Raw genomic sequence first — 10,837 nt, forward strand, 5'->3', positions numbered from 1 at the left:
GTATTAAATTTTTTGGCATAATTTGGAATTTTCTTGTTAATTGCATTATAAACAAAAATATTCCAGAATGTAATAAATTAAAGCTGCATCAATGTCCACTGAAATATATATGTATATATATTATAATAATGCATAAAACCATTCAAACTTATGAAATCAGTCAAGGCAAAGTGACCAACTGTCTGTTGGTTTTCACCAGAGCGAGCTTACAGTATGGCATCATGTGTCTGAAGAGACTCAACTATGACAGGAAGGAGCTGGACAGGAGGAGAGAGGATTGCCAAAATGAAATAAAAGGTACAGTACGTCATTACTGCAGAAACTCTATGGCAGCCCTGTGGTACTTTGCCAATCCACAGCTCTGACTCTTCTAATTCCCTTCTACTGTTTTCCTTAAATATAAACTGTTGCTATATTTGTTAGTTCGCTCCCAATTTCCAAATTTTAACCTGGAATAGTAAGTGCACACCATACCTCCAAAGGTTTTATAAGAACCCCTTCTAAAGGGTGAATTTAATTCTGCGCTCATTGTGGACACAGATGTTCAGTTGTACACATCGAGTGTATAGGTATATTCTGAATAGTAAAACTTGAAATGAAATGGGACACTTTGCAGCAGCTGCACATGAGCCTAAAGTCGTCATGCTCTATTACCCCACCCCACCCCTGCTCCCCCAATCAGAATGTAAAGCCTTCTCAAAAGAGCAGAGGATGTCACTCACATAAAAAGAGGACAGGCTCCTTATAAATGGCAATAATTTCAGAAGAAATATTGAATTAGCCTGTGTTTACAAACCTTTGGCCCAAGAGTCTACTATACGTTACTATTCAATTCTCTTGGGAAACAGCATCATCTAGTGGCCGTGGAGTGGTAACTGAGTGTGGAAGGTAGGGAGGTCAACAGCTGAGGCTTGTAGTGTCAAATCCATTTAAAGACCCGGCGCCCTGCTGAACTTGAGCATAACACATGAACTTGACACAGCTGCCACGGCCTTTCATGTGCCTTGCTATCAACATGTACCACACACACACACACACACACACACACACGCACACACACATGCACACACTTAGATCACATACGCACTCTAAAGCAGGCACGTGTTTTCATGCTTTGTTCTTTAAAACTTGGCCAGCTGTGCAAAAATATCAATAGGAATACACACGTGTTGTTGGCATACAGTTACTACGAGTGCACACAATCTCATTCTCCTCAGCAGCTGCTATACACCATAACTCAACAGGTTTTCATTCTGCTATCAAGTAGCTTATATTTTTAAATGATATTCCTTTGCGATCCAACAGGGTCCATATGTTCTGACTCCTCTACATTTTCAGTATTAAATTTGCTGTATTTATATTAGATACGAATATACCTCACACTGTCCTTAAATATATACAACAACAACAGGCATAACGTTCTTCACAAGGCCCGTTTATTACGTCTGTTTATAACTGTTTATAATTAACATTGCTGTTCAGTGAAAAACACTTATGTCCATCATCATGTGAAAAGTTGGACCAATAGAAATGCTTCATTGAGACTTTAAAGATATTTCCTTCTCCTGTAAAGTTACTATCTCACAGATGTTTTTTTATTGGACAGCGATATGTATATCTTTGTCCTGATTGGCCTAATGTATTGTGCCTCACTGAAATAGATTTACACCCCTCCGGACTCTTGGGATTGGTCAAGGTGACTATAGGCTCATGTGCAACTACTCCAACTACTCCAAAGCATCCCTTTTCATTACACACTTTTCTACAGAGATTCTGATGTTTTATGTTGGTGTTTTGAGGGAGAGTTAAATCTGCCTCTTCTTCTGCGTGTGGGAAGATGCGGCAAAAATGAGAACGGAGAATAAAGAGACAAAGCTCCTCACACCTGGGGTCTCGCGCTGAACTGAGCTGTGGCTCATTCTCATTTAAAGGAACAGGCGCTGAAACCAGAGCTGTTTTCACAAATATGTCACATTTAATGTCAAGTAATTGTTGTTTAGGATAAAATTAAGGCCAGTGTTATAAACTGCAGAGTATTATGAAGGATTACTGAGGGCCGTAGTGGACCACCTGTACTTTTAACACCCCACAGACACTCTGGTGTGGACCAATGACCATGTGATGCACTGGGTGCAGACCATTGGGCTGAAGGAGTACAGCAATAACCTGCTGGAGAGCGGCGTCCACGGGGCCCTCATCGCTCTGGACGAAACCTTCGACTTCAGCAGCCTGGCCCTGATCCTGCAGATCCCCATGCAGAACACCCAGGTACAGGAGAGTCAAGGGAAAACAGAGAGAGCCCAATATACTGACACTGTGGTGAACTGAATGAGTTGGTTTTTCAAAATGAAATTATGGTTTTTAGAGTATTGATGTATGAGATTTTATTAAAGCTGCACTGTGTGATATGTGGAAGAACATTTCATAATGTGGACTGTGCTGTGGACTCTTTCTTTGAGAAGATTAATTTGCTGGAGGAGTTTTCTAAAGAGAAACGTGGTGAAGTGCGTGTCTCCTGAGGATGTATTCTGTTTTCTTCTATTGTCGTCATATCTTCATCAGTATAATGTTGATTTGCATTTGTGTCCCTCATCAAGCCACACCTTTTGAGCTGTGACATGATCAGGAAAACTCTGAGCCCACAACTCTGACTTTACACTGACTACATTCGGCTTTACAAAGTGACTCTCAACAGCATAGAAACACCACTCATTTTGTTTCTCTCCTGACTCAGTGAAGCTTTAAATTAATTTAATTCAAGTGTTTTCAGTGCATCACTGTTGCCCACATAATATATGTGTTTTTTCTCATTTGCTCTGAAAAAAAGCTGTCTAATTCACTTAGACTTGGAAGTACAAAGCAATGAAATGTAGTTAACATCTACCAGAACTGCAGATAGTAGCATTACGCAAAGACAGAAGAGTGCAAGAGCAAGAATGTGCAATAAATATGAATACAAACATACAAATGTATGAATATGACAATGTATAAAATGTAAAATGTATAAAATAAATGTATATATTTAACAAGATCACTACACATAGGTAAATATGTACTAATGGGTTATAATTCAGACGTGTTTATGTTTATAGTCTTTCTAACTCATCTCTTTTTTGTTATAACTCAGGCCAGACAGATCCTGGAACGGGAGTTCAACAATCTCTTAGCCTTGGGGACAGACAGACGTCTGGAGGAGGTAAGTGGGCACCATTAGATTTAAATTACAGCCTTGATTGCATTAGAGAAAAAAAAATTGTAATAACAAGACATAAATAAATAAATAAATAAATAAATAAATAAATAAATAAATAAATAAAACACACCATTTAAACAAACATTATTCTGATTATTATACACCAGTAATAAATAACCTTAACTACAGCCGTTTCATTCTGATTTTGTGATATTTTGATTCAGAAACCCGCAGTGCATCCAACAATAAAGGCAGTATGCATCTTTTATACAGTGATAGGAAACCATCAGCGCACAGAAAGCTCCAATTCCTGATAATCATCTTTAGTGCTGTCATATGTCTTCATCTCATCTTCCCAAATGTTTCCAATAGTGCGACGACAAGTCTTTCCGAAGGTCCCCCTCTTGGAGGAAGCGCTTCAGACCGAGGGAGGGCCAGGGGCTGGGCATGATGCCTGGCTCTATCGAGACTCTACCTGCTGGCTTCCGCCTCACCACCATGTCTATACCCTCCTCCATGGCTGTTGTACCCAAGAAACAGCTGCAGCCTGAAGGTAGTACCCCATTCCTGAGCTCTGCAATCTTGCTTCCTTTCTGCTTTGTTTTTCAGTGTTAAAAGTGCTTATGAGATTTCTCTATGCTAACTTTTTCACAGTGAATGCCATGGTGGTAAAAGTGTCTGCTACAGATATGTGGATGTGCTCTGAGCATTTTGGGAATGGCTTAAAATATTGCATTGCTGTTTATCCAGTGTTAAGGCTGTATCCTTATTCAACTGAGCAAGACTAATCTTACAAGTTATATCTCCACTAATGTTCACTATTACACCGCAGACCTGGACCCAGGCCGTTAGCCATGTATCCAGTGGGCTAACTAATGGTGCTTTTCCACTACAGGGAACCTACCCTACTTGGCTGTACTCTGCTTTACTTGCTACAACAGCGGTAACATTAAAAGCTGTTTACTCTTTATGTATTTGTTGTTTTTTTCAGGGGACAGAAAACAGCTTCGCCACACATCAGTTCAGATGGATCAGAATTGTTTCACAGACTAGCTCTCGCTCGATTATTTGTTGGCCATTAATCCAAGGAAACTTTACCTCTTCAAAAGACCACAGTGTAATTTTACAAGCTGCTGATATGCGTCGGATAAAAACAAACGTGATCTCTATTGTAGCTTGGAAATTTTTACAAATGGCAAATAGTTTGTGCTGGATCTGATCTACATTTAATCCGGATTGACAACTCTCTCTAGCCAATCAACGCCCTGCTAAGTTTACACATCACTTAAAGTCCCTACTAGTCGCTTGGAACCATGAGTGAGCAGGCACTTTAAGCTTCCAGGTACCATGTTTACCTTATGGAAAAGCTACAAAGCAGAGTAGAGTCTAGTAGAACAGTGTAGGTACCAAGCAGTGGAAAAGCACCATAACACACCCCTCTTCTGTACTGAACAGCATAGGGACCCTTTCTATATATATATCTCTAATAGTACACTTTGTTTTAGAAGAAATGTTGCCTGAGCAAGTGTCCACAAACCTTTGGCCATACAGTGTATCTAAATTTGCCCATAGGGATTGATAGGAGCTGGACTGTAGCTAGAAATCATTGTCCTGTTAGTTATTTAGATAATCTGAAGATCCAGCATTCAGTAATAAGGGGTCTTCTTGCTGCTTGCTTGCTTTCTCACTGCATGTTGTCTCCCCTCTGTCCCTGTGGTGCCACAGCTGGACCCCCACCACCTCAGAGGCTTGACCCCTCTGTCATCAGGACTTACTCCTGCTAACTCTGCTTTACTAACTGCACTCATGCTACCAGGTAAGCTGCTCTCAGAAGCTTTATTATTGCTATCACTGTGTGACCTGTATTTGAATGGCCATGTTACAGTCTCACAAGGGCCCAAGTGTCTATGATGCAAAGCACTGAATAGCATCCCCTTGTGGAGCAGTGAGTAGCTTCACCTTGACTTGCTAACTGAAAATGTCACAAGCCATTTCCTTGAGGTTTGTTGCATTTAAAAGTAATAAAGTCATAATATTATTTAAAAATAAGAATAAGAACATTTCCTCACCTAATTCCTTATAAAAAAGAGAACTTAGGATCATCTTGCCTCCTCATGTGAGTCACAGCACTGGACCCGCGTTCACGTGAGAGCGCAAAGACAACTTTAAAACAAACTGTTTTTTTAAAAAAAACAAGAATGGAGACAAAAAGAACCAAGTAAATATCTCTAAAACTGTGGACATGCTTTGCTTCTCAGTCCTGTGCACTTGGGCTTGAGTAAAAGTGGCTCATTATCATTTAAAGCAACAGGTCCTAGACAGAGAGAGAATGGCGCTGTGTTGTTTAATCCTAGTGGTGTTTTGACCAAAGCATGTTAAAAACATTATATTTAGTAATGATAAAAGATACCAATTATTTGCACGCATGGCTTTTAAAGGAGGCTATTGTCACTGCTGGAGCAAAACCTTTAACCCTTTCTATCATCATTTGTTGACCTGATTTGAGAATATACCACAGCACGTCTGTAAAATGTGTGAAAATGTCCACAATTTACAAACGATTTCCTGAAATTGCTTAAAAGCAAGCATTTAACATCCCTACGTGTAAATTTAGAAAGGTTTATTTCTTCTTATGCAAAGTTGTGAGATTTTGACCCAGTAGTGATGATATCGCTTTACCTACTATTCTTTTCTTCCCAGTAATACTCTGATGCTCTGTTTTCTGCTCTGTCCTCACAGTGCATTCCCACTACCTGTATGGACACATGCTTGCGGCCTTTCGAGAGTGATATGCCAAATTTCGGGGCGAAATTTTAGGAGGCTCGATTTCTCCCCCCCTTCTTGAACGAAACCAGTGCTTTCGTGGAAATGGTGCAATAGGGGAAATAAAAACCTGAACATTGGACTCTTGAGCGCTTTTGTTGCGCAGCTGCTCTTAAAAGGAGATTCCTCGTCACGTCAGTCACTTCCTAGTAACCCCAAGTTATTTAGTCATTGTGCTGGTCGTTTTCAACTGGTGTACTTGGCCCCTAGTTTGTCAGTTCTAGTCTAATTCCTTGGGTGTGTTGATGGCAATTTACTATGTAAGGTTTTCCCCCCCTCCGGTTATGCAAGGTATTAATCAGTGTCTCTTTCTGTATATAAAATGGATTATAATATGTTTTTTATAGAAATATATATATATATTGGAATTGTATATGGAGAAGACTATATCATTATTGTATGAAAACTGTAAATCTGTCTCAGTTGTGACTGTTTGGGGTCGTTTGGGACTCTCTGTCTGATAGATCTGTGCTAGATCTGTAGCCACTGTTTTGGATGTGTTTGTGCTGACCTGAGACCAGTTTTTTCTTTTTTTGCTATTGCTCTTAAAGCTCTGGGCAGACATGAGCTGGTCCCAGATGAGGGTAAAAGGGCTCACTGTTCCAGTAGCATGGGTTGGTTTTTCTGAGATGGTGTGTGTTTACCCCGTCAACTCAGCAGTACTCATTCGCATGTGAGTTCATTCCGAAATAAGAGTCCGGGACTTAAAGAAATGCTCAGCCAAATCTATCTGCTGCTTCTGCTGCTTTCGATTCACAGCTGTGAGCAGTATTTTGATGTTTCCAGGCAGAAAACCTCAAAGTTCAGAGATGACCAACAGTCCAGAAGTGTTTAATTTCACTTGAAATCTCTGGGTGTGTAGGAAACCCTTCACTCTTCCCAATCACTCAGCCCCATACGAGTCAATGGAGCTTAGGGTTCTCCTCCAAGCGTGTTGAACTGGCCATGTCGCGACGTAGTGGTGCTTCACCTGGCTTTATAATAAAATAGTACAAAATCAAACAGAAAACTCATATATAAAAGAAGTTGGCAGGGCAAGGCTGCTGCAGATACACTGAGAAACACTAGAATATCTTCAGCAATTTCACAAAAATGCCCCCCAATAGAAATATGCCGCGACAAAGATCACAACAACATCAGTGTCTTCGTTCACATGTCTAAAAAATATATAAATATGTACCAAAAATTGCTCTCAAACCTTCAGGAAAGTTCCACTAATGAAAATAAAGGCCGCTAGTGTTGCGAACAGTAGCCACTGGTGAGCGTGGTCTTAATTCCATTTCTATTTCCTACTGGCGTCCATCAGTCGAACTGTAGAGATGTTGAAAATGCATAACGACCTGTTGGTGTTTTTCTCTTTGCATTGTTTTTGGTTCCATTTTATGTTTTATTCTTTCCCTTTTTTTACAGACAGTGTTTGAATTACATTTCAAGAGACGTACAATGTGCCACAGTGGCAGCTATTTTACTTATTTACGTATCTGTATGTATGTAAGTATATGTATATGTATTTTATGCCAAGTGTAACACTATATGCTGAGATCTCAAGCCTTTTTATGTTTGTTTACTTAAAAAAAGTGCTATTTATTACAACATTAGAAATCGCAGTGAGTTTGGTCTAAGGTTAAACAGGTCACTGTGCCCCAAATATCAAATCAGAACAAATACACGGCACCCAGACGGTGAGTAATACTTGATATCCATTGATGTCCATATCATTCTGAGTGTGAGTGAATAGTTATTTTAGAATATCTGTTTTTCTGGGTAGGACACTATTGGCAGGAGAGGGATATGTTGGAGCATGCATGCCACAAAAAACTCTGACAATCATCTGTCGCCTATATTGCCTCACAGCTCTCTCTCTCTCTCTCTCTCTCTCTCTCTCTCTCTCTCTCTCTCTCTCTCTCTCTCTCAGTCATCATATATACAGCTGTGGAATCCATCAGTTGAACACGTAAACTTGAAAACTCCTGTGGTGTGCTGCTCTTTTTTTACCTCTATGTCTGCTAATTGTGCCTGAATGAACTCAACACAAATGCCCTAAGAAGTGCTGCAATGTACTGACTTTCAGTTCAAATGTGTACTTCATTTCCACCCGGCTCCAATATATATATATAAACTCCGCTCAAGACAGACAAATTATAATAATAAAAAATAACACTGAAATACAGACTTAATTCTTGATAAATGTTTAAAGGAAGCACACTTGTGAAATGCATTTTTATGCTATTATTATTCTGTTTGTTTACCCCTCACATGAACTAAAGAGCCTACTACAAGACTCTGAAAAACTGTCCCAGACCATTTTATAAATATATAAATATAAATTTTAGTCAGCCACAAACTGCACTGTTCATGTGGTTGACTTTTTACACATCAGCAGCAAGTTTGATTTAAACTTCATCATTAGGTGTGGTGTTTAGAAACTTTGGGTCAAATAATAAATATATAAATATATTAAAACTAGCACATTTCAAACTAGTTTAACTGTAGTTCTGTGTGCTGTACAAGGGATTGATACAAGATGTTAAAATGGAATTAACCACCAGTACACATCTAAATAATAAGGCAGCAATAAATACAGTAGATAAAAATAATAATAATAAAATATATAAAAATAGAAGTTGAAATTTTAGAAAATTACATACAATAAATGATGATATGAAATCAGAAAATAATAAAATAAATCTAATCAGCTGTAAAGAGTTAAAAACATAAATAAAATATACACTTTTATTTGTAATATATAAAATATTAAATATACATTCATTCATTGTCTGTAACTCTTATCCAGTTCAGGGTCGCGGTGGGTCCGGAGTCTACCCGGAATCACTGGGCACAAGGCAGGAACACACCCTTGAGGGGGCGCTAGTCCTTCACAGAGCGACACACACTCACACATTCACTCACACACTCACACGCTCACACGCTCTAAAATAAATACAATTAACACAGTTATGCAACATTTTCACAGTGAAACTAACACTGAAACATATTACATACAACATGACATCATATATTTATATAATAAAGATATTTATACGGGTTTATTTTAACAATGATTATCTGTCATAGCACTTACTGAGGTGAATATGGCGAAAGTAGCAGGTGCCCATCAGAGTAGCCCTCTGTGAATGCGTGTGAAGGTTCATGTCACCGATTGTGAAGGGCAGATGTTAGTGTCCTAAGGTGATAGCGTATCCTGGCTGAGAAAAATACACTATAAACTAGGCAATAGTGGCTTATGGCTTGAGGGTCCTTACATTATGTGGGTATTCACTGCTTTAACGTGAAGTACACATTAAATTCAAGTCAGTTCAAGGCATCATTTGCTCAGTCTTTCTCTCCTGCAGCTCCTGTTTCTCTCTCTTTACCAAAATACACCTTCATAGTGAGACCTTCATGATGACAGACTGAGATTTTGAATCGTTCATTCTTGACCTGCACTGGCCCCTGTGTGCAGTCAGCAGCAGCGAGGTGGTCCCTTATTCCTTCAGAAGAGAAGTGTGTGAGGTTTGAACTGACAGTAAACTGAAGCCATCTGCTTTGCAGTGTGTTCTCCTGTGATTGGTAGCATTTTACACCCCACCGTTTTTTTTTTTACTCCTTGACAGAAATGTGAAGTGTAAGACAGGTGCAGCTCTCTCTCTCTCTCTCTCTCTCTCTCCACTCTGTGTGCATGTGTGTGTAGGTTTAGTGTCAGTGTAAATAGTCATGTGTGTACAGACCGATGTATACAGTATTTCCTTCAGATTTCACATGAGGCATGTGGCTTAAGTCTGTTAAAGTGAGAGTTCTGTTCTTGCTTTTCGGAGGGAGTTTTTATTTTGTTTGTTAGTTTTTTCAGTAGGTGCTGTGGAGGTTATGTTAGCCTCTTCTTTTCTTTCACTGTAAATGTATAAAACTGTCACAAGGGAAAAAATGATATATATAAATATTTGAAATAAATATTTAACTATGTAATCATTTACTGATCCTTTTTTTTGGGTAGGGGTGGGGGGGCCTGTTTTTTGAAAAATCTTTTCACTCAAGAACTATTTTTAAAAAAGTATCCAACACTTTTGTAGAAATACACGACAATCTTTATTATAAAAGTTTAAAATAAATTATCCCAAACAAAACAAACAAACACAAAATAATAAAAACCCAAAAAAAAACAACACTCTGTAGAAAATAGGAACATATTTACATGGCATTTCAGAACTAGTTTAAATTAAGCAAATATTGGTCAAAACGTTCATAAAATATTGGCCCCACAAATGAATATTTGTTGGTAAAAGCATAACACACACGCAAAATGAAAACAGAATGCAAAAATAACAAGAACAATCGTGGAAAGGGTTCAACATTCTTGCTCTCCTGTATTAAGTCTAGACTCGCTAGCCGACATCCTTCCACATATAAGAAACAAATGGAAATGGTTGTTATGGACCACTAAATTTTGCTTGGAAATAGAACCCCAGGGGGTTGTTTGTTTGTTTGTTTTCTTGTGGCTTCCTTGTCACTCGGGTTCAGTGTAGTAGGTAGTATAGTCCCAATAATATCCATGTAATAACTCATGATTAATACACGCTACAACAATGTAACGACTTGTGATGTATTCACTGTTGAAGATGAATCTCATTTTACCTCCAGTTCTTTTTACATGTAATTACATTTACGTAAGCATGAATATTACTGTAATCCAGCTGTAACAGAGAACACCACATAAGTAACTACACTGTTGTATCATGTATTATTAATGTGTTATTACACAGTTGTGACGTGGGACCAGTAGTGCTGCTGTTTTACAGGTTTCCAGGACCCTTTTGCCACACATCT

The 10,837-nt window shown here is 38.7% G+C and overlaps 1 protein-coding gene across 1 annotated transcript in view; it reads left to right on the forward strand.

Annotated features, from left to right (window-relative positions):
• ppfia4 (PTPRF interacting protein alpha 4) overlaps window positions 1-8,309 on the forward strand; it is a 139,651-nt gene extending 131,342 nt beyond the window's left edge. The window contains exons 25-30 of the mRNA XM_066671158.1: window positions 200-297; window positions 2,093-2,268; window positions 3,128-3,196; window positions 3,566-3,746; window positions 4,919-5,009; window positions 5,933-8,309. Of these exons, the coding sequence (XP_066527255.1) occupies window positions 200-297; window positions 2,093-2,268; window positions 3,128-3,196; window positions 3,566-3,746; window positions 4,919-4,977 (583 nt within the window). The 3' untranslated portion in view covers window positions 4,978-5,009; window positions 5,933-8,309. The remainder of the gene's footprint in view (window positions 1-199; window positions 298-2,092; window positions 2,269-3,127; window positions 3,197-3,565; window positions 3,747-4,918; window positions 5,010-5,932) is intronic.
• The last annotated feature ends 2,528 nt before the right edge of the window (window positions 8,310-10,837 follow it).

The sequence above is a fragment of the Hoplias malabaricus genome, chromosome 5, assembly GCF_029633855.1.
Source record: "Hoplias malabaricus isolate fHopMal1 chromosome 5, fHopMal1.hap1, whole genome shotgun sequence".
Classification (NCBI taxonomy): Eukaryota; Metazoa; Chordata; class Actinopteri; order Characiformes; family Erythrinidae; genus Hoplias; species Hoplias malabaricus.